Raw genomic sequence first — 23,501 nt, 5'->3', positions numbered from 1 at the left:
CTAAAAAGGCAATATAGATTGAAGGTTGCTGGAGCCAGAATCCAGATTAATTATCAAAAAAGAATACATACTTCTACTCCATTAACAGTTATTCACACACAGAATTAAGTATCCAGCTGAAAAACAGCCTCGCTGGAAGTAGGGGTTTTGCAGCAAACTGAGTGGCTCATTTGTTTGATTTTTGACACAGATTACCAGAGCAAGAATTGTTTCACCAAACATCTCAACTCAATACCTTAAACTCACAGCAAAGCTCTCGTCAGCAAATATTTATGTACTTGTCCAAGTTTCCTAATAGAAGTAAAAGAACTGTCATATACAGCTCATATAAACTGTCATATATAGTCCTATAGAAGAACTGACAAATGTCAGGCGTGTGCATTTGTAGCATTGTGTTCACAGACCATATAATCATGTTGGTTGGAAGACACTTCTGGAAGTCATCTAGACCAAAGTCCTGCTCAAAGCAGGACAAATAAACACCAGGTGGCTCAGTGCCACATCCAGTTGAGTTTTGGGAGTCTTCAAGGATGGAGATTCCATAACCTTCCTCAGCTCCTGTTCCAATTTCTGACTTGTGTATGGTGTAATGTCTAATCAGAATTTTCTATACACCAACTTTTCTCTGTTGCCTCTTTCCTATCCTTGTGCTCTCTGAGAAGCATCTGGCTCCCACTTCTATATACCCTCCCATGAGATAGTTCAAGACAACAGAAAGGACACAGACTGATATTGAACTGAGACAACAGGAAATGTTACAATTCAGGTTCAACAAATGCTGACAAGGTTCAGATCAGAATCAACTATTTTATATTAATAAGAAATCCTAGGACAAAGCATCATAATGGAAATCCTTTCCAAAACTTTGTTCCACTACAGTTCAACATTTTTGTCTGACTCTGGATGGAAACAGCTTTTCTTGAAATAAGTTTCTCATCATATGAGAATTCTTCTTTGTTTGTTAAAACCAGTCCTAGACTAGTAAGAATAGTGTAATTCCCTGTCAAGAACACTTACCATGATTCTCATGAGAGCTAAAAAGGGAACAGAAGTTTTATCATAGCATAATTCAAGCAGATAAATCTTACGGCACATTTCAAAGCCTGACATCAAAGCAATTTTATGTAGACTCTCTTTATACAGTAAATAGTCACATATAATATGCATGACAAAAATATGAGTTTCAGTATAATATTTAATATCCAAACTAAACATAAGTATTCAAAAGGAAATATTTTTACACCATTTCAGTAGTCACTTAGCTCAGTAGTTGGCTGCAATAATCCTTACTGTTTTCAGGAACTGGATGGAGCTATAAGCACAAAAACTCCCATTGAAGTTTAATGCACGACAAAGTTTCACTGCAACCTTCTGAGAAGCAAAGAATTACATTAAAAGAAATCCAGACACTGAAGTACATTGGAATGTATTGTGTCCTATAGTAGAGTTAGTGACTCTACTGGTCAGAAACGTGATGGGAACTTCAAAAGGCACTGAGTTAAACTACAGTAACTCCGGTCCACGAGCATTTTAAAATCTTAGTATTGTATAGTAGAAAAAAACCCTATATTTACTCAATATAAATTGTTTTATTCTCTGTCCTAGCCCCAGAGCAGTCAAATTATATTGCACTTTTAAAATATTCTGTGTAGGCTGTGATAAAAATCTAATATTTACATGTTGTTTTTATTAAAGAATAATGCATTACTTTGTAAAATATTTTAAGAACCAAGTTTCAACACTTATTGTTGCATTATTAACATAACCAGAGGCTACATCAAAGATACATATATTTTTTTTATGAGCTCCTATTCTAGAAACATTTTTGGTCCTTCAAAAAATTTGTTATGCTGCAATTCATGTCCACAACTGGTATCAATGTTTGCCTGAAACTGCAGTAGTTAGAATATTTAAATAAATAAATACATAATTTCTAAATAAGTAATAGCTTTGGAGTTTTGTAAACAAACTGCTGTGATAAGTCCATAAAAAGATACAATTTGGCATGTTACGACTTCAATTGGCAATACTTTACACTTAGACAACCTCTGCCAGGGTAGAAAACAGTTTGGTAGGCACATCTTATAAATCAGTCTGGAAAAAAGACCCCCAAAATACTGGTTGTTTCTTAGGTTGTATGAATAAATAAAAAAATATCAAAGAGTAACATGATCCACTGAAACCAAAATTGACATTTATGTGATCTGTAGGGAGGGAAAAAGAAAAGCAACTCTATTCTTTTTTAAATACAGCCTAAAGGAAATGAACAAGCCATAAATGAATATATGATAACCAAGATGTACAGGACACAAAGGCTGGCAGAATAAAATGAGCATTATAAATTTATAGAAATACTGAACTAGACAGAACTGGTATCTTAACTGCATCTCACCAGAAGTCAATCATCATTCATTTTTCAATCCAAATTTGAAGAAACATTCCAAATCTGTGTTTGGTAAAACAAATTCAGTGCAAAGCACTAGCTCTTATGAAGTTTTGCTGACATCTAGGTTGCCCTACATTCCTGTTAAAACATGAGTGGTAACATAAAAGAAACGTAACAACAGATGTACAGCTATGGCATTTAGATATATGTAAATGCATGTTCTAGAAATGCAAATGATGTCAGGAGGTCTCATAGGCTGTGTTGGATATATTTTATATAGTACAGTTGTAGTTTACATGTTCAATTTCATGACATACCCAAAGTGCTCTACATATGCACCCCTGTGCTTCTCTGTAGTTTTTTACCCTGTTTAGAATGGCTTTCTTTTGGTTTTCATCACTAAAATCTGATGGTTTCAGAGAGCAAGGAAAAGCTACTCACAGGCTTTTGTGGAAAACACAGGATTTGCTCTTTAAGATTGTTATTGATTGATGAAATGATTAAATGTTTCTGTTCAAAACCAGGAACCATGTTGGTAAGCTTGCTGTTAGTAGAGACTAAGAGCTGTCACAATATCTAATCTAAATGCCTAGTCTGTGTAGTTAATGGAGCCTTCAAAGGGCAATTGAAAATCCTTCAGTTCAGAAGCCCACCCTTTCTCATTGCCCATAGAGATGTTTCTGAATTTGGTCATGAAAATTCCTCTCCCTCCCTTCCCCCCAAAGTAGAAAATTAGAGGAATATCCAGTGCTACACCAAATTAAACCTCTGTCCCATCTCTAATAAACTGCATACCTTGCAAGCAAAGGTCAATGTTGTTTGAGAGGAAAAAACAAAAATTAGTATCAAGAATTAATATAGCTCATTAAATAACTACACAGTGTGATTTGTCCGTAAGTTAAACAGTTAAGCTGCAACTGTACTATACTTTAGCATATACATTAAACTTAATTGTAACTGAGTTAACAGCTGCATTTGCCTTTTTCTTCCTCCTCATTCAATTGTTCTGTAGAGCTGTGCCCATTGGAGCGCACTACCCCTTCTGGGATCCAGGATTTATCCACACACCGTTCCATGCGCTTCATAATGAGGTCAAGCAGAGTTTCAATGGCTTTGTTTACATTATTCCCATTAGCTGCACTGGTTTCAAAATACGGTATTCTGCAGAAGAGAAAAAACACAAACTTGCATCACACAGTTTATATTCATAGAAAAAACAATACAAGATTACTGCCACATACTTAGAAACCACGTAAACGCTGTTACTGCTACTCCATAGCAGTAAGACACTAAGTGGTCAGTGGTCTGAAATGCAAAAGACATTAACGAAATGGCTGACTCTGTGGTAGGGCAGAGATAATCTTTAATTTACATCATGGAGTCCACAAGTTACAGAGGCACTGGTCAGTACGAGTTCCCAAAGTTATGCTCCTGAGGTCTGTATTTTTTCAGCTCCATTCCCCACAAGAGATGCAATTACTTCATATGGCCTTGTGTGCATAAGTGTTCTCCTTACTGATTTCTGTCTACATCAGCTAGGGAGTCACTGCAAGAGAGGGAACACTAGTATGGAGTTCCCCTGCAGGCAAGGCAGTGAAGACTCCTAATGTGGAGTTTATCACTACAAAAGGTGACTGTTTCTTCTGTTGACACCTCAACTATAAACTCTCTTACATTTTAAAAAAAAAAAAAACCCTCAGTGCTCAGACCACCTATGTCTTTGTTAACAAAAGTTTCTGGGCTCCTTAGTATTGAAAATACATTGCTAGTTTTCATTACCATTGTGGGTCACCATGTTTCAGTGGAGGGTCTGTAGGCTTTGACCTTCTGTGCTCAGTACTCCCCACAGGGTGGTGCTAGAGTGGTCACATTAGTGTTACTCCCCAAGTGACTGATATATATAATCACTTGATAATTTTAAGTATTTCTTAACTTGCAAGATTCAATGAGTGGTCAAAAATATTCTATTACTGCCTCAGTGTGTATGTGTCCTGCAATCATTTTCAAAATACATCATTTACCAGTACAAGGTCTTTCCACAGAAAGAGGATATTAACTGTCTCACACTTTTATTCAGAAGACTGTTCGCTGCAGCAGGATTTATCTTGCTTCCCCTCAGGAGTGACTCCTAGCAGCTATCCTGTCTCAGCTCTACAGGGCAGAGAACTTTGTAACCGCCTACAGATTGGATGTGATCTATAACTTTGACTTTTACCTCCCTATTCCTAAATTAAGTTGGCATTTTCAGCCACACAGATAAACATCTCAGAAATTATTTCCAGAAGTCACATGCAAAGAGATTTCTTTCATATCTTTAAGAAATGGCCACATGCCATCTGCTGCTGTTTACAAGTTTTTGCTCCTTCACAAGCAGCTGGTTAAAGTACTATATGCACTTGCTGTTGGCTGTGTGACGTGGACTTCAAACAAGCATTTTCACAGGAGAAGGAAAAAGAAAGAAGGTAATATTGCACTAAACCCATTTGTCTCTAATAGACATATTGCTTCTGATTTGCCTCCAATGATTCTTCAAGGTCAAGGAAAGCTAATTTGTGGCTATGTGACAGGAAACAGCAAGGCACAACAGGACTAGAGACCTGCAGAACAAGGCAGTTAGCACTGAGGACCTAGTGTTCACACTATGCGTGTTTTGTGGGCTTTACTTTTGACGAGCTCTGATCTATTCCTACCGGACTGAACGCAGATTACTGGTTGGAGAACATAATCTAGTTTGGTTTTCAATTGAGAAGGAATCCAGCTCACATGCTAGAAAGCTGCTCCACTATGTGAATCGAACCACAATAAAGGGATCAGAAGATTTGCTTTGTAAGTGCCCTTCTGATCCACGCTGAAATGCAAAGGTAATCCAGAGATGAGACCCATGGAAAAGTTAAGGGGGTATAAGAGTACTATGGGACTAATTAGTATCTGATAGGAACAAAGATTTCACATAGTTCCTTTAGGGAGACGTGACCTGTGCCTGTAGGGAAGGGGAAGGGCAGGGCTAGCCTGTCTCCCTGCTGGTCTGACTCAGTTTTCAGACTCCCTGGGAGTCTGTGAGAGTTCAGATGCCTGCAAGACAACATGGCTGATCCCTTTGAGGCAAAGTCACTAAGAATTCACCTAAGGTACAGTCCTAACAAAATTGCTTGAACAGTTGAGGGAAGATTGAATGGGGAGAGGCAGAGAACTGGGGGAATCATGGTCCGGACAAGAACCGCTCTTCTGTGGGAACCAGCAGACTCTCTGAACACTGGTGAATGGGTCCCAAGGCTCTCAAAGAAACTGAGGCTACCTGTTTCCATGGCCATGCCAGAGAGAACGGCTACGCTACAACAAACTTTTGTAAAACAACTCAGCTTGTAAATTAGGATATCATTGCTTGGTATTACTTTTGTTTTCCCTAAAATCATCACCTCACCAAATGCTCTTTTGGATTTCACTTTGGAAGAGACGTGGGTTTTCTCTGCCCCATAGAAAGCCTCAGCACAAGGAAGAGCAAAGAATTAGACCGCCATCATTCACCTGCCTCTCCAGCTAAATTCTCTTTTCCAGAATGTTTGTGAAAATTTACTTTGTTTACTGCCAAGAAAAGAAGATGATTAACAAATCTGCAGTGCAAGATTATTGCAAGACTAAGTATGAATTTTTAGGCAATGCAGAAAACATTAATCCCCGACAGAAAAAAAGATATCATACTGGCCAGTTAAGCATTCTAAAACACTTATCTCACAATAATCTTTCAGTATACAGAAAAAGCCTTACAGAAAACATTTCATTCTGCTTTAAACATAGCAATAACTGGAAGGAAGTTACTTACCCGTATTTTTCTGCAAGTTCCTTAGCCGCCTCTTCTTTCACTGCTCTTTGGTCTTCCAGATCACTCTTGTTTCCACATAATACAATGTCAGGGTTTTCACAGTATGCATGCATTTGTAGCTGACCTAACATCAACAACAAGAATAAGGGTCACAACTTACTGTCACACATAAAGCTCACTAAGGACACTACCACATTTCAGGGGACACAAAGTCCTTCAGAAAAACGACTCTTTGAAAGTCAGAAAACAAGTACGTTCTCTGTTATCTCACAGGACTTCTGCTATTGCACTGAGGAGCCAGAGAACAGGTGGACATTCACTATCATGTACCCAGTGAAAAAGCCAGGGAACAAGCTAGGGGAGCAGAAGCCTGACATAGCACAGAAGCTGGGTATTTGTAGCTTAAGGAGTTATGCTCACCAAGCACCTTCAGTGAGCTGCCGGGAAAGGATATACTTCCCTCTCCTGATGGATCATGCAGTTTGGGAACTCCTTCACCTAGATACACCAGGCTAGTAACATTTGCCTTCCAGTAAGTTTTGCTGACAAAGCTTCAGGTGAGTCAAAGTATCAAGTTATGCATAGGCTTTCCACATGCTTAAATTACTGAATATCACCAGAGCCAGGGATATGATGTTCTCTCAGCTTGCTTTTATATAGGCTAAGATTCAAGTTCAGTAGGCAAAACTGAATTTCAGGTAAGCACTAGAAGCCACCACTAGCAGCTATTACAATTATGAATGCAACATTTACTTTCTTTTACTGAACCAGTATTTTCAGTTCTATTTCTCAGTGAGAGTCCATATTTACAAACATAGCCCCTCCTCGCCCATGCAAAGAAAGAAAGAAAAAAGAAAGAAGAAAGAAATGACATACTTATCCAGTTCCTGACATTCAGAAAGCTTTGCTCATTTGTCAGATCAAAGAGTAGAAGAAACCCCATGGCATCTCTGAAGAAAGCTGTTGTCAAGCTGCGAAACCTAGACCAGCAAAGTGAAATTAGTTGGCTCATCTGACAAGTTACTTTGAAAATATAATTGCATACAGTCATAAAACTGAAGTAACTTAAGACTGAATTAACTAGAATGAAATATTCATCATAATTGTTTTCCTGATGTAGGGAGTGCATAACAAGAATTGCTAACATTACTATAGTCTAATCAAGGCCTAAGAAAGTCTAGGAGACATTTCACCCAAGCATGAGAGCTTTAGACAAAGTCTTCTACTATAAAGCATGACTTGATCAAGATTCAGAAATTAAAATAAGAATTGAAATTCAAACTTTGAACAGAAATTTGTCCCCCTATACACATCAGTTCTTGATTTTAAGACTATCAACCTCTAGGATGCTAGTCTTTTGATAGACAAATAGAAAAGAATCCTCTGAGGTGATTTTACCTGTCTGACTTTCCCAAGATCTCAACATATTTACAGTAATTTAAGGAAAACTGAAAAAATAAAAAGCTTTAAAAGCATCTATATGCATTGGCCATGAAAAAATAAACTGAACGTTTCCAAAATACGAAAAGCAACAATTACAGTTTTAATGTTCTACAGTTGTAAGTTACAGTTGTAATTTAATGGGTATTCATAGGAAACTTTCCATCACTGTTAAAATTAAAGTAAGTGCGCTTTCCCATGTTGAGTCATACAATTAAAATGTAACAATCAATAAAAAGAATTCATGTACTCAGTTCCATTTGAATCTAGCTTGATGACAACTGCCTTACTTGCTAGGTGGGGCGTGGAACATACCTTTCCTGCCCAGCAGTATCCCAGAGCTGAAGATGTATCCTCTGTCCTCTACCACCGATGCCATCTGGCCCATTGGGTCTATACACCTGTAAAAGGTAAGTTTGCAAGACTGAGTGTTAGCAGTGCAGCCTCTATAGCGCACAAAATAACTGACATTTAAAGTTATTAAATGCAGCAAAACTAGAATTGCTGATGCAAAGATCCCAACTACAATTCAATCCCTCTGCTTTATAAGGAAAAGTAATATGGGCTGCATTTTAATTTTGCATCCAATTGAATATTTAAAAGTAAGGGTAAAAGCAAAACTGGAAAACCAGTAATAGACTATGGACTCCAAGCAGATATTTAGAGCAACCATTAAGTTTCATTAGACAAGCTTAATTTTAGTATTTTGATTTTCTGTTTATTTTGCTATTATCTTGTACCATATTCAAATTAAAATATAAGAAAGCAACAATCAGATCATGCAATCTGGCAATATATTTGTACCACTAACAGAACCTCATTAGCAAACAGAATATACTCATAAAGATGACATCTCTTCTTAGCTGCCAAAAGATTGATGAAAAAGAGCTGAGGGTAGATCTTATCATATCATAGCTTAAAAGCAGAAATTGGATGATAATAATAAAAGCTGAAGAGTTTACTCAGCTTGAAAATATAAATAAGGGCATCTGTTAGCTTTGGAAAGATAAGAGAAAAATAGATTCATTTGTTGTTTACAAGACTTCACATTAGGTCATCTTCTTTACCTTCAGCTGTCTTTGGACCTAAGATTACCGGAGTTACAAACATATTTTTAGAGATATATAAACTTGCTGAATTTGTGGATTATATGATTCAGGTTGTGAAACCTAAATCTTATCCTGAGTTATCAAATATGCTGATCAAGTAAACCCACCATGTTTACTATCCCACAAAAGGAACACTAACTTATTCAAGAAACCAGTTTTGCATTTCACTAAGGTATTTACTCCTTGCACTGCTGTGGTGCACGTCATCCATCAAAAGCCAGTCTGCACAATGCTCATTGCACCATCCAGATTTCTGGACACTTGTGAAATCATCAGGCTACACTAAAAGGCATTTAATACTTATACATAAGAATGAAAAAAAACATGTGCCAACCCAATTTCTCAGTGCGGTAAGGACCAGCATCCAACTGGTTATCATAATGCAATTCTCTGCTTCATTTGCCTTGTTTAACAACAATTCAGGGGTTAAAAAAACCCATACCTACCTTATTTTTCATAATTCCTCTCTGGTAGTGGTAACTGCTTAGGAAGCCAGATCAGCTCCATTGTATCATGCTATCCCATTTAATTCGAATGTTTTAAAACAGTTTTAAAATCAACATTGCAGTCTTCACTAGCCATTTCAGTTCACAAACAGCAAAAACATTTTTACTACAGCCCAATCTTTCCTCATGAAGAGAGTCCAACAATAAAAGTGCTACTCCAGGTACTATGTGCACAACTCACGAAACAGATGCACCCATCAACACTTGCTGAGCAGTAAGAAGTGGTTGCTTAGAATCAGCTCTTCTAACTTTGGGGGAAATAGCGGGGGGACAACACAAAACAACAACAAAAATAACCAAGTAAAATGAATCATACAATCATAGAACAAGATTAAGTACAGAGGATCTATTGATTGCATGCCTACACATAAGGATCGGCAAGTCAGATTTTTAATAAAATCGATTCTAGCCATCACCAAGACAGATATCATTTTAAAGTAGCACACTGTTTGTGAAAACTCACCACTCTCTTTTCCCGAAAGTCAATGCCCACCGTCGTAATAAATTTGGAATTAAATTTGCCATCTGTATATTGATAAAGAAGGCTGGTCTTTCCTACTCCAGAATCACCAAGTGCTAGAAATTTTATGAGGTAATCATAGTCCCCATCAGACATAGTGAGAATTCAGAAGACACCTTAAAAAGCAAAGCAAAAAGGATTAGTTAGTTAGCAACTCTGCCAAGGCTTCTTTTGACATATGTTTAAAATACAAATCACTATCTGAACTACAAAGCATCCAGCAGTGGGACTAGTTCTGTACTCTTTTACACAGGTTTCACTTTAAACTCTCAATTATGCTAATTATCAATATAAAATTCAGCTGTGACTGAAAGTGCATAGTTAATTTTATTACATTCCTCTTACTAGAAAGAGAAGGGAACACAATTTTAACTTCTTCAGGAAACACTGAAAATCAAGGTCAAAGTATTCAAGACATCTTGAACATGAACTGCAGAACTGTTTTGACTCTGTGTGGAAGCTGGTGCAAGCTACTTAAACGTACCAGCAGTGCAATTCTGACCTCACACTCACTGTGACATTATTAACATATGCAAAAAAAATTTTTTCCCAGACTGCCCACTAGATTTAAATAAAAATTACGATCATTTTCTATTAATAGCTATTTTTCAGTCTTGAAAAAAGTTTTTTCATACAAGGAGGAAAAATAACCAAGCAACATTTTGTTGTTGGTGGTGGTTTTGTTAGGGTTTTTTTGTTTTGTTTAGAGGACCAATTTTCAAAGTTTTTAAAGTTTTTATCATGATGCTAGTTAATCAGTTAAACTAAATCTTGATCCTGAATTGCCATTAAACAACACGCACATTTTCCCATGGCCTGTACACATGTAAGAAATTTCTCTCTATTCTTTTTGTGCCTTTGAAAAAATAACCATATTAGATACAGTCTGGTCAAAGTGCAGTAACAGCTAGAATGCATAACAAAAATCACTGGCAAATTTCGTGTATACTAGAGAGAGTGATGTAAGTGCACTAGTACTTTCCCGTTGAGTAGCTACTGAGCCTCTCTTCCCCCAAAACAAACAGTAGAGAGCTGCCTTATGGTGTGTTCAAAGACATGAACATGAAAAGATAAGCCTAAAATAACCATTCTAAAAGCAACATAAAGGTGGCATTAAATTGCCTCTTATGAAGGAGGAAATAGATACCAAAATACAAACAGTAATACAGGATGATGAAATAAAATCTAAAAAAAAAGTTAAATCTGCTGTTTCAACTGTAAATAAGTATTTTTGGAACTATTATAGCTTGAACTAGATAAAATTATTAATTTCAAGTGAAACACTGCAGTAGTTTGCATCAATGGCAAAACAACCAATTCATTTCTTGAATATCAACTCACAGCTTGAGGTCTGGAACAAACTCTGCATCTCAAGTATGGGGACATCAATCACCACCATTAAGCTAAAACCATAACTATCTTTAAAGCTTCAGCTTCATGTTAGTACTGTTCTTTGTTACAAGACAGAACTGTGATTAGTCAACTTGGCCCATGACTGGACTTACCACGGTCAAACGCAGACAGTGGTCAGGTTTACCACCCAGACACTCTCCAACTGAAGAGTCAGTGGAAAGCATGTGACACTTTTTTTCCATTTCCAGTTTTGGAATCTCCCTTTCCTCTGCCAAGGCATATTTTACATTATGCCATCAATGACTGCAAAACCTTGCAGGAAAGGGGTTTTAGGTGACAAGAGTTCACATTCACTAGTGTGGCCACAGCCAGCTAATTCATTTTCCACTTCTGTGTTTTAATACAAAGTTTTGCAATAGAGTAAAAGATTGAAACAAAAAAAACCACGGTAATAGTTATCAGTGAGCTTTTTACATAAATACACCACAACTGCAGGCCTACATCCACCCCACAGGTCTGAAGGAGCAGCATATTCAAAGTAAGGCAAGTTGAACAAAGCAGCCACACACTGACATAAGAAGATCTTAGAAGAAATTAAAAGCCCTGATCCATTAGAAAAGCTCACACATACCAGCAAAAGGGGTTTTTTGCATTTTTGTTTATTTTTTGAAATCCGCCCCCCCTGGTCAGGAGGAAAAAAAAAGTAAAATCAGATTGCCTGCCTTGTAGCTCTACAAAGCCTTTTCATTGAAATGCACTAGAAGAAAGGGAAAAATATTTTAAAAAGCAAACAAGGAGGTTTTTACTAAAGACTGGATTTGATTTAGACTTCCATCTCATATATGGCGTTTCCTTTGCCCTCAGATGTTCTCCAAGGACAAAGCGCTGTGTAAACTCCCCCTCTACTCAAGCACATGTTCTTTCAGCTTCAACACCCTTAAATTAATTGTTGCTTAATAAGCCTTAAATGCAATTCTTAGGGCCAGTATATTATACAAAGACAAGCTAGCTTCGTGTCTTTTACTATGCTATCGCACCTGTACAGAAGTATTTGCCTTGTCTTGTTGGTATTTTCTTAGCTAGCTATAGGTATATAGAACATACTTTTAATAACAGATACAAATGATAGTGCCACGTAATCATTCCTAATTTATGTTGTAAGAAAGCTGATTATCTTGCGCCCTGTGCAAGACCTTACGGAGGAAGAAAGGGGTGCTACAGCTCTTGGCGCTGTAAGAAACTGTTACGGTTCAGCTGCACCCTTCCACTGGACACAGCTGGGGAAAAGCTCTGGTTAAAACAGAAAGGTCAAGGTTAGACCTTGGGGAAGTAAAACCTAAGGGTATTCCTAGTGTCATATCTGATTTATAGCGTATCCGTTTGGACAAATGCACCACATCATTTGGACCACTTAAACCTCAATTCTCCATATGGCTGGTAACAAATACAATTTGCAAATGACTAATAGAAGACTAGGAGCCCTTCACAGGAAGGGCATAAAAATTGCCTTCTAAAGGATTTGCTTGAGAAGGAAATCTTCTCCTTAGGCTTTTGAAATGCACACACCTTTCACTGCTACCCCATAATGTCAATCTATTATTCAGATATCTCCAGGGAGTGGTTATTGTGAAAACCCTGCACATTAACCTATCCTTAGAGACATGCAAAGAGCTATTTTCATAGCTGTTTCAAGCCTTGTCCTCCTCCCTGTACAAATATTTAAAAAGCGATCTCCACCCTCTACCTGCGAGACCTGCAGTCCTAGTGCCCAGACACATCCAGCTCCACACAAACAGAAATAAGAATATTTTTCACAGCAAAGTATATTCATAGCAAAAACTGCTGTGGAGTTTTTAAAAGTCATGACCCTGTTTACTAAAAAACTCATCCATTTTTTGCTTTCAATTTTGCTTTTTAAAATTAGGCTTCATAGCTTCACACCTTCCAGTCTTTCTTCCCACATTTCTATACCTCATATATCAGGAGAGTGGGAGGTAGAAAAGGAAGAATCAGAAAAAATTGATGATACAGTTAGAATTCATCAGGTCACCAAAAGAAAAAAAATCTGAATTAATTTTAGAATGATCATTCCCAAATCTTGCTTCTAAGAGTAAAAACTCCTTGCTGAAAAAATTCACAGATGGACATAGTTCTAGGCTCCCCATCAAGCCCTCCAGGGTTTTGCCTTTTGTAAACCTCTCCTTAAATCCCATTCAGCTCTGGCTTTGCACTTCACCTAGGATGCACACGGACAGGGGCTACGAGCAAGTGCTGGAAGAACTCCACTGGCCTTTTCCATTGCTGACAGGACCCCCACAGCCATCACTTAAGCTGTGCCTGTACAGCTGCTGCTCTGGAGCCTCCACATACAAGCATATCCAGATCATGGCTTGCCAAGAAGGGATGCTCTGCGAAGCAAGTGCTGCTCTTGTTCAGTGGATTTCCTAGTTCAAGGTACTTTGACATTAACAGGCATCGACATTAACAGTCTCGTATTTTTGCCTCCAGGACACAAATATCACAACCCTATTGTGTGATAAAACATTCAAGACTATGGCAGTGTTGCTCTTGTATAAATTAAGGAAACTGGCTTGGCATGCAGGATTTCCCCTGTGCGGTATAAAGACAGGGAATATGCTTTCTGAACCAGCCTTGCACAAAACATACAACTCCTGTGCTGCTACAGAGCTGGTGGAGGGGAAAAGGAAAAAGGAGGAAGGCACAAAGAGATGAATAAATGAAAACACAAGACAAAAAAAAAAAAAAAGCATCGAGCTGCAAATAAAAATGTGTACACACACGTGCGCACAGCGTAAAATTCAGGAAATCTGAACATGCTTTTAATCTCAGTCCTCAAGCACATCAATTTAAAGTAAAGTATACCACTTACCCCAAACTCTGCTAAAGGAATAGTTAGGGCACACTGGAGATAGTACTTCCAATAGGAGTATTTTTCTAGCACCACCTCTTTAGCACACAGCCAAGAGGCTTACGTGTCACCTGTTTGCATTCATGTTGATGGGTGCCCAGAGATAAAGAGGTGTGCCTCATGTCTCCATGTCTAAGGAGGGTGCTGCCTGACAGCATGGCTGGGAAGCAATTACACCGTTCACATGTCCCATTCATTCCTAGAGGCAAATAGCATTTCAGAAGAGATTTGTATATGACCTACCTAGGAGCAGACCTAAAGTATCTGCTAAATCACCCACACACCTTAATACAATTACATTGTCCCTAACAAGTGTTTTCATACAAAAATATATTAATGATGGAGTATATGGACCACAGCTGTTCAGTTCCATTCATAGCTTTACATCCTTCTCTCTCAGGTGCAAGGAGGATACAGCAGTCTCTAATGCAAACTGCTGTTTTCTTTCTTTCTCGTACAGACTCAAGGACACTGCGCTGCCCTACGGGTACCATGGTGAAAGCCATCTTTACCACTGATTTCTAAACAAGAGAAAAATTATTCTTTGGCAAAGACTGGAATATAAGGTATTACGTCTGACGTGACTTCAGACCACACCTGCAATCCCACCCCATTTCGCAGAGAAGCAATACATATTTAACAGAAGCAGCTTTTTGGGGGTGGGGAGTCCTCCCCACACACCACCACCTAATCAGCCCTTCCAAGAGAAAAAAAAGCCACTATTCTGTATGAAACTACTCAAATAAAACCATTTGTTTGACTCAACACACTCTTCCCCCTCATACCAAGTGAAATGACTCTCTGTACAACCCAGACACCACCCCAGCATCCCAGGTCTGCAGTGTACTCAGCCATAAAGCCAGTGACTAACATGGTAGGATATACCACACGACTGTAAAGAGACATATTAATTCGAATTTGCCAAAACACAGATATTAGACCAATAATTGATTCATATTTTAAGATACCACAGGATTTCATCACATTGTCCTTTTGGGGATGAACAGCAGACACTCAAGGGTTACAGTTAACTTAACAGTGTCCACCTTCTGCAAGTATCACTCAGCTTTCAGGTAGATCTTACAGACAAAGACAGACGAGTTGTGTCTTGGCCTTGCCTGCTTTGCTGTGGGAGAACCAGACCTCACTGGAATAGTGGGACATTCAGCAGGCTGTGTCCTATAGGTAGGAGCCAAACTGCAGTGAAGTGTGGCATATTCCTCCTGCAATGGTGATGCAGCCCTCATGGACTGAGGGAGCTCAGTGATGGGTTACATGGCATCTATCACAGCAAGCGCAGTCTGTAATAGGTGAAAAAGTTGGAGTCTGCTTAAGAAGGTTCCACTGTATTCATATATAATCAAGACATATTTGTAAATATACCATGAAAAAGTCAATGCTGTTTAGAGTTCAAAACTGCTTTGCAAATGAAGGTTTCCGCAAATATGGCTTTATTCTTAAAAAGCAGTTGAGGCTGTGTGCTCATGATTAAAGAGCTGACGTGGGCACTGGGGGAAGAGGAGTCCCAATCCCACACAGGCAGAAAGGAAGATTCTGAAGGTCCCCTCAATGGACAATGTGTAAATGCAAGTACATGGTAATAATGCATTTGTACAGGTTTGATCATTCTGCAAGTGCAAGTACATTTATACTAAAAAAGCTTCTCACCCAGGCAGTACACAGACTTAAACAACTTCAACAGCTGTTTTATACATCACCTGATCTGTTACAGCAGAAGCACTGAGAAAGTGATCTGGACCTCAAAGGAGTAAGTTCACTAATCCTGTCATACCAGCACTCCCATCACACTACAGCAAAGCAATAACCCACATTCTTGCCTAGCGTGGGTGAAGTGTAGCGAACGGCCTCACCCTGCTCTAAGGCTTCAGCAGCACCTTAATGCTTGCAAAACTGGTCACCATCAGACACTTGCCAGCTCTGTCGAAACAAGGGACAGAGAGTTAAACAATGTTCCTACTCAGTCAACACTTTATGAGTAGTGCCTTTGGCTAAAGCTGCCAGATATGTACAAATGTAATATAAGGAAATTATGACAACAGTTTTTTTATAACTCAAGTAACTGCTATGCTGGGGGGAAGAGTTAATAAGCCCTTTACTGAAATACTCTGAGCGGCACTATTCTTTTCTTCAGAAAATATATGACCTAGCTTGCTTTAATTTTGGCCAAACTATACTTTCTGGGACTTCTGGGACTTTTCTGTAACGTAAATAACAAGAAGGAAAATACTCCTTCCTCTCACAAATGAGAGGAACGGATTCAGTTCCTCTGAGCGTTTATCTTTTGGTTACTCTCAGTTGCTTTACTTGACATTTCACTGTTATGACCTTTTTAATTTCAACTATAGAGGAATTTTAAGGAATTGTAGTATGAATGTCTAAGGATTGTCTCTTTCTTGTAAGGATCTAAGTCATTTTAAGGATGCTCAGGATACATGAGAGTCTGCAAAAATACACGCAAAAAAAAACAGGGTGCAAGGCTTTAGCTTCCAAGTGCTGATGTCACTTCTATCTCAGCTGAAGATGCTCTAGGACACTTTGTCAGCTGCCAGCATTGCTAGAACTGCAGAATTTTGAAGAGCAAGAAGTGACAGGCACACAAAGCACTCTGAGAATGAGTTATAATGGGAGATGCCAGGCATAAAATCATGATCCTACCCAGAAAGGCAGCACAAAACGGGTAAGTGAAGCAACAGGTCTGCAGATGTGGCGAGAACCTTGCACAACAGGTCGTGCAAGGAAACAGCAGATTCTGGATTTCGTTTCCAAAAAGGCAGGGGAAACTGGGAATGAAGAAGCAAGGAAAGGAAACAACAGTTAGTTTTTCAACTACCTCTGCATTTCAGCATAACTAAACCAACGAAAAGGAGGCTGAATTTCAAAGAATGGCTCAGTTGTATAAAGGATGAAAGACAGCATGGAACAGGAAAGAAATGGAAAATAAAACCAGGAATGTTGCAGGTGATACTCCAACGTGACTCATACGGAAGGATCTCTGTGCAGTTTCAACTTCCCCGAAAAAAGCACAGCACCATCTCTACAGTTTCTAACATTTTCATGCTTCATAGTAAGACAATACTGTAGATTGGCAACGATATCTGATGAAAACAGTTGAACTCTCTTCTCAGAGGACTTGTCTCCCTCCTGGGAATGAGAGCTTTTGCCTCCCAAGTTACCTCTTTGAACTCTCATCAGAAGTTGCTTTCAAGTTGTAGCAGTGAAGCAAACATCTGTACTATGTGAATAAACCCTAGAGTAGACTGACAAAAATAAAGCAAAGGATTTTTTTAAAAAAACAGCTCCATACTAACTCCTTCCTCAACCATTCAACTCTTCCTCTAACAAATACATTAATACAAATTAACGTGCCATGCTTTTTCACTAACTTATAAACAGGAAATTCAGAGTGATGCCCAGCATCCTTCCCTGATGTGACAATTCTGACCGCTTTGGGACCCAGCTCATAGCTTACCCACAGCCTAACCTTAACATTTGTAACACATCACTACACTGTACCTGGTCTTGACAATATCAAGGAATTATGAATGACAGACTTACATAAATTTACACAGATTCCAACTCTTTCAGTCAACACAGGAGCCACCAGGATTTCACCCACAAAGCTAGAGGGTATTCACAAGAGGGAAATAACCAAAAGTTTGCCCGCCCATTCATTCAGCAACACTTCCAACTGCAGAAGAGTAAGGAAAAAGAGTACACTTCTATTTCTGCCCTCAGAAATACCCACTGAAAGGTAAAGGAGAAGATAGTAAGAATCACACAGGATCATAAGAATTGAGCATTTCTCATATTTTTCTCCTCCAGGGCAGGAAAGTTCTCAGCTGCCTTCCACCTTGTTTTGTAGGACAGATACCTGGAATACAGGTAGTAATTCTCCAAAAGGTCACACTGCCAAGCTTATGAAGGGTACAGATATATGTTGCATTAGAGGGAAATAATCTGGCAAAAATAAATGATCACGATTAGGTCAATTAAAAGTCTATGGAGAAGGTCAGGCAACAGACAACCTGAAGATATACCTCCTAGTCACTGTTAAATAAAGTGAAACTGACACAAATAAGATACAAATGGGACTATAAAACTGCATCATTCATCTAACGTGATGATGGCAAGTGTACAAAGGGGTGAGGCAGGAAAGAATGTCAGTGCAGAATTTAATCCACCTTTTCATCCTTTGCGTTGGGAAATACCTGCCTCTCTTGTTTTTTCACAGGAGGTAAACTGTTCCTTGCTAACTCTGTTTTTTAATTGGAAGATGCAACAAAAGTTACTTTTTTTTGGAGCTGCTACCATTCTTCACCATTACTGCTTTTCTATAATATTGTGATCTGTCCTTATTTTTGGTGCAAGTTACTTGATTTAGTTCAACAATAAATAAAAGGGGGATGCAGTATATACATTTCCTACATTTTGTTCTGGCTGTTTGTTCTCAGGAAGTTAAAAGTTTTCTCATTACTTAGATGACATTGAAATATCCAAAGATTTTTAAGTCCATCAGAAGTTAGTCTGTCTACACCTGCCAAATGGAAACAGCTAACCACAAGGCATCATGGCCTTTTGGAGCAGGACTGATGTGTCACATCACACATCCAGCCACCAGTGAAAACATCCTGTTCTTCAGAAAACTTTCTGTTATCAAAGTTATTGACTGAACAACTCATCAATACCCATTTCTAAGGCGGTGGAAAATCTCTATTATCTATGAATATTGGCATGACATTAGGAATGATAAGTTAATTTGTGGAAATATTTAATTAGAATGGTTTCTTAAATGGAACTAGCAAAAAGGGGCAAATAAATTTATAGGTTATCCATGGGAAGAGCAAGGGAAAATATCTGTTGAGAAAAACTCTTGTCCAGTAACTAGAAAAGGTTATTCCTTCTACTCCTTAATCTTGAATCTAATGTGATTAGACTTGAATACAAGGGACAGTCAGAGATGCTAAGCAGGGAAGTGGTGCACATGGGACAGAGGTGCAAGGATGTACTCTAGTTGATAAAACTGAGGCTCACAGCTAGCATTCACCTCTCCCAAACTTTTAAAAATCATAAAATACTGACAGAAGCATCCTTGCAGGTGCTGATCTCACTGGGCTTACTCCAGATCATGCTGGCAATCACTGCAATGTGGAGACAGTCGGAGCACTGCAGGCTGGCAGCATGACACTTCAAAGCAATTGAGAGATGGGTCAGTTGTGAATAATCTGCTCCTAAGAGGTCTCAAAAAGGAACTGAGCCTTTGATTTCAGAGTCTGTAATAGCTACAGTCTGAGAGCTATTTTCAGCCAGCACTGGGCAGGATTTTTCAGTAAACATGTCTGGAAATAGCAAGCATATGTGATGCTTCCATGTTTATAAGTGCTATGAAAAGGTTAGAATAACTTGCTGGGCATACTGAGAATAGACTCTGGGCAAAATTTAACTTGTCCATTACATAATAAAACACCATTTCCCCTTGAAATAGATCAGGTGGTACTCCAATAGGCCACAACCTGTTCTCTTCAGGAAGTTACTAATGTGCAGCAGCAAAGCAGAAATCTTGATCTGTGACAGCAAGACACAGTCCATTTTGGAGCAACACTGTGGCTCAAAAGTATCACTCTTAAACTCTTCTAACAAAGCAAAGTTAAAACTACAGATTATTTTTTTTTTGCAAGAATTTAAGAATAAGCCCATACTTTCAATGAGTCACCAAATCTTCCACTTGAACGCTCCAGAACTGCAGCATGTATTAACACTGTCCAAGCTTTCTATTGAGGCTCTGCAGTCTGCCAAAATATTCAGACAGTGCTTTGGCAAAATGTTTTCTTCAATTCGTATCCTAGCACAGCTTCTTTTCTAGAGCCTCAGGGAAGGATAATTCAAAAGAAGTACCGATTAGGCAGGCTGAACTGCACAACACAAAGCTTCCATTCAAAAGCCTGCTGTTTTTCAACCAGAGTTGCCAACACTATTTATCCTACTGCTCTGATCAGAATCCCAATTACAGCATGAATTATAGTTAAATCTTGATATACAGCAAACACTGCTCAGGATAAACAGCACTGCAAACTAGAATTTCTTACACTAATTCTTGTCGTGGAGGTATGCATGAGCCCTGCAAGGAAAGCAAAAAGAATCACAAGTCTAATGCCACAGTTTGCCCATACTATTTGTTGTAGTTATTCCTAGATTGAAAGAGGGCCGCAAGATTGCTGTAGAGTAACTCCCCTGGCTGAAACCTGGCAGCTGTTGCCAGCTTTTCATGCTGTAGGTGCCTTCCTGCAGAATTCTTTCTTAACATTTCATGCAGACATACAGTGTCCTCAAGGTTTCACTTTAAACTGACCTACAATAATAGGCAATTTCCTACCTCTCCCCGTAGAAATCTTCAATTAAAATTATTATTCAGAATGTTTCTGCTTATAGCTAATTACTGGCATAGCAGCAGTGAGCTTACAGAACAACCACCTCTAGTAACTCCAGTTCCAGAAAAAAAATACAAAGTTATTCTAAGAAAATAAATTGCCAGTCAGACTGCTCTAATTGATCCAAGCAGTGAAAGTTCCCTGTAGAAAACCGCGTCAAGGAAATGCATATGTAGTTTGCATTCCACAGTGAATTCAGACTGTGCTTTCTTGACTTAACACTAAGTACAAAACTTTGCATACTTATGAAGAATCTGAAAACCTCACGCAAACTGACAAACCAACTTCATGTAATGATTTGCAATTTTTTTGCCTTCTACGTTATGACTGAGAAAGGCATCAAACCTCTGCAATGAAAAAATGGGATATAAAGTGCAAGTAGATATGAAAGAACCTATTCAGCTATGGCACTTCTGTGCACAAGTCACAAGGAACTGGGAGTATGCACTGGTACTGTCCAACAAGAGTTTCTATTTGAAAGGACTCATTAAAGTAGGCGCTGCTGTTTCACCTTCCATTAAAGACTGACTTTGGCCTTGCGGTGTTTGGATTTGATTTTAAACCAGTGCATATGATTTCCTATAGAAGGAAATAAAATGAGATTCCGGTAAAAAACAAATTCAGTATGTGAAAAAAGAAATCTCAGCTAGCACTCATCAGCACAGCTGCAGTGCCTGTAGAGGAGCTATGCTAACATGCACCAACCCACTCACTCCCAGAGAGTTCCCACCACACCAAGATCCCAGTTCTGCTTCTGTTTATACCAACAGGTTGCACCATAATGCATCAAAACTGAATTTTTGTAATGAAACTTTATCCCTATGACACAGTGTTTAAACAAATTCAGAAGCAGGAGCTGTATTATTTCCCTAGTCATGATGTCAAACACTTTAGACAAAAGAAAAGTTACCTCTTAACTTTTCTCCTTAAAAAGCTAGTTGCTTACTTCCCTTTGACTAGAGCTTGTTTCCCTCATTCCACTAGGATATGTTCCAGGTCTTTTTCATTAACTGCTTTTAAGATTTTTCGAGTTCATTCTTTAAATTTTGTATAGTTTCAGAATTTTTTGTTGGTCTTCTTTTTTCAATTTATTTTTAAAGGCAAAAAAATTACAATTCTCTTTGATGCCATTCTTAGTGAAATGTTTAAAGAATTCCAGCTTGACTTAGATTCCTAGTTTGTCTTTACCAGAACTTAATTACTAAGGGTGTTTTGTTTAAGATACTGTTGTAAACGAAAGACATACTGGAAAAAAGCAAATATACCAAAACCCACTGGGAGTATGGTGAGGGAAAGGGGGGCAGCACCACATGCTAGAATATTGTTTTGCTCTATACAACAGAATCCTAACATTATCAAAATTTAATCCCCAAATAACTTATGCTATTAGAAATCACGAGCCTAAAAATGTTGCTAGAAATTGTTTCAATAACACACATTCAAAATGCACATGTATGCAGTAACTGAAAAAGCATTATATAACAGTAAATTACAATGAAGCAACTATGACAACCAATCCATCCAGCACAGAAAAAAAACACTAAGTCAAGCATCAACGTTTACAAAAATCCATCCTCCCAGTTATTTTATATAAGCTTTTTCATACACTGAGGATGTCTATAAGGGAACAGCAAGAAAACATATTTATTTAACTATATTTATGAATTTGTCACTTCTTTCTCATAAACACAAGTCAAGGGGTGGTGATCAGGACTAGAAAAATCATCTTAAGATACTCTATGCTAGACATCAGTTAAAACCCTGGGAAAGATTCGTGACCTTCCCACAGAAGTGGAAGAGAATACTGTTTTCTGTTCTCTGAACAACTCCTCCTTGGCTATTGACAGTCTACAAAAACTGGAGTTTTGGTCCATTATTAGAAAAATGCTGGTAAATACATGGGCTAGAACAGGTGCCTGATTACAAATTCATGCTTGGGGTGGCAAGGAATGACCTAGTCAGATGGGGACATACATTTTGAGTTTCTTCCAGAGGAGATAGAAAACACAGTAGTAACATCCCACTCCCATATTGCCTTTACCATAATTAATTTTAAGATTGAAACTATTACTATATAATTGAACAAGGAATGTGAACTAGATGAGCTCTCACAGTTCCTTGCAGTCCAGTTTCTTTTGCTAATTAAAAATAGCAGACTGTGCAACACACCATTTTTATTCTTTTTATCATCAATACATTTAGTATACATGAGAACAAACATGTTGGTGTGCAACCCAGTTAAAAAAAACACCATTCTAAAGGACTGTTTATTAAGTATAATTTATCGCTATATGTTAGTGAGAACACAGGAATAAATAGAGGGATAAAAAGTTCGAGTAGTACAACATTTACAAATACTGAGTTACTTTGTTCTGTATTATGAAATGTTATTTGCACAGTACACTTTACTGTCAATTCCACCTTCTAACTGTAGAACAAGTTTCACTTAACACAGAAGGAAACGCAGGCTGATGACTTGGGACCAGAAAGGGCATCTTACAGTTACTGAATCCAGACACTGGTCACCACAATCATTTATTTTAATCTTACTGATAAACTTACCCAGGTTTGTCTTTAAATCTGACTGATTTCTTTGTGAAAAGTAATGACCAAAAGACATACCAAAGAGCTGAAGTGTTCATTAAACCCAAAGCCTATATTTCACATACCTGGTATACTTCCCAGGTTTAAGTTTACTTTTGCCTCTAGAACATGAGGATGCAGCAATGCTGAACTGTCTCTGAATATCAAAATATTTCACGCAGTTTGTCAAAGTACAGCAACATTGTTTCAAAGCTCTTAACAGAGGAACAGCTGGCACACCACACCTGTCAGCTCAAGAAAACAATGTAATAAATCTTATGAAAATAAATAAAAGAAAGTTGTTTACATACCTACGCTTAACAGCTGCAAATGGATCTGTAGTTTTCCAAGGGTACTTCAGTGACAAGTTTCCTGAACACAGTTCAGATCTCTTGAATACCATAGTCAT

The 23,501-nt window shown here is 38.3% G+C and overlaps 1 protein-coding gene across 2 annotated transcripts; it reads right to left on the bottom strand.

The window, feature by feature from the left end:
• Positions 1-1,177: 1,177 nt before the first annotated feature.
• On the bottom strand, positions 1,178-23,492 carry RAB27A (RAB27A, member RAS oncogene family). Of its 2 annotated transcripts, XM_068410206.1 has the most exons (7): positions 23,404-23,468; positions 14,025-14,262; positions 9,725-9,897; positions 7,962-8,047; positions 7,083-7,186; positions 6,207-6,330; positions 1,178-3,547 (listed from the first exon to the last, which is right to left on the bottom strand). In XM_068410206.1, the coding sequence occupies exons 3-7, from the start codon at positions 9,875-9,877 to the stop codon at positions 3,349-3,351; spliced, it is 666 nt and encodes a 221-aa protein (XP_068266307.1). In that variant the 5' UTR covers positions 9,878-9,897; positions 14,025-14,262; positions 23,404-23,468; the 3' UTR covers positions 1,178-3,348. The 2 variants fall into 2 exon arrangements, with proteins under 2 accessions (XP_068266307.1, XP_068266305.1); XM_068410204.1 differs by lacking the exon at positions 14,025-14,262 and having other exon boundaries at positions 23,404-23,492.
• Between the last annotated feature and the right edge of the window lie 9 nt (positions 23,493-23,501).

The sequence above is a fragment of the Nyctibius grandis genome, chromosome 11 (assembly GCF_013368605.1).
Source record: "Nyctibius grandis isolate bNycGra1 chromosome 11, bNycGra1.pri, whole genome shotgun sequence".
NCBI lineage: Eukaryota > Metazoa > Chordata > Aves > Nyctibiiformes > Nyctibiidae > Nyctibius > Nyctibius grandis.
This window is presented reverse-complemented; position numbering and strand designations above follow the sequence as displayed.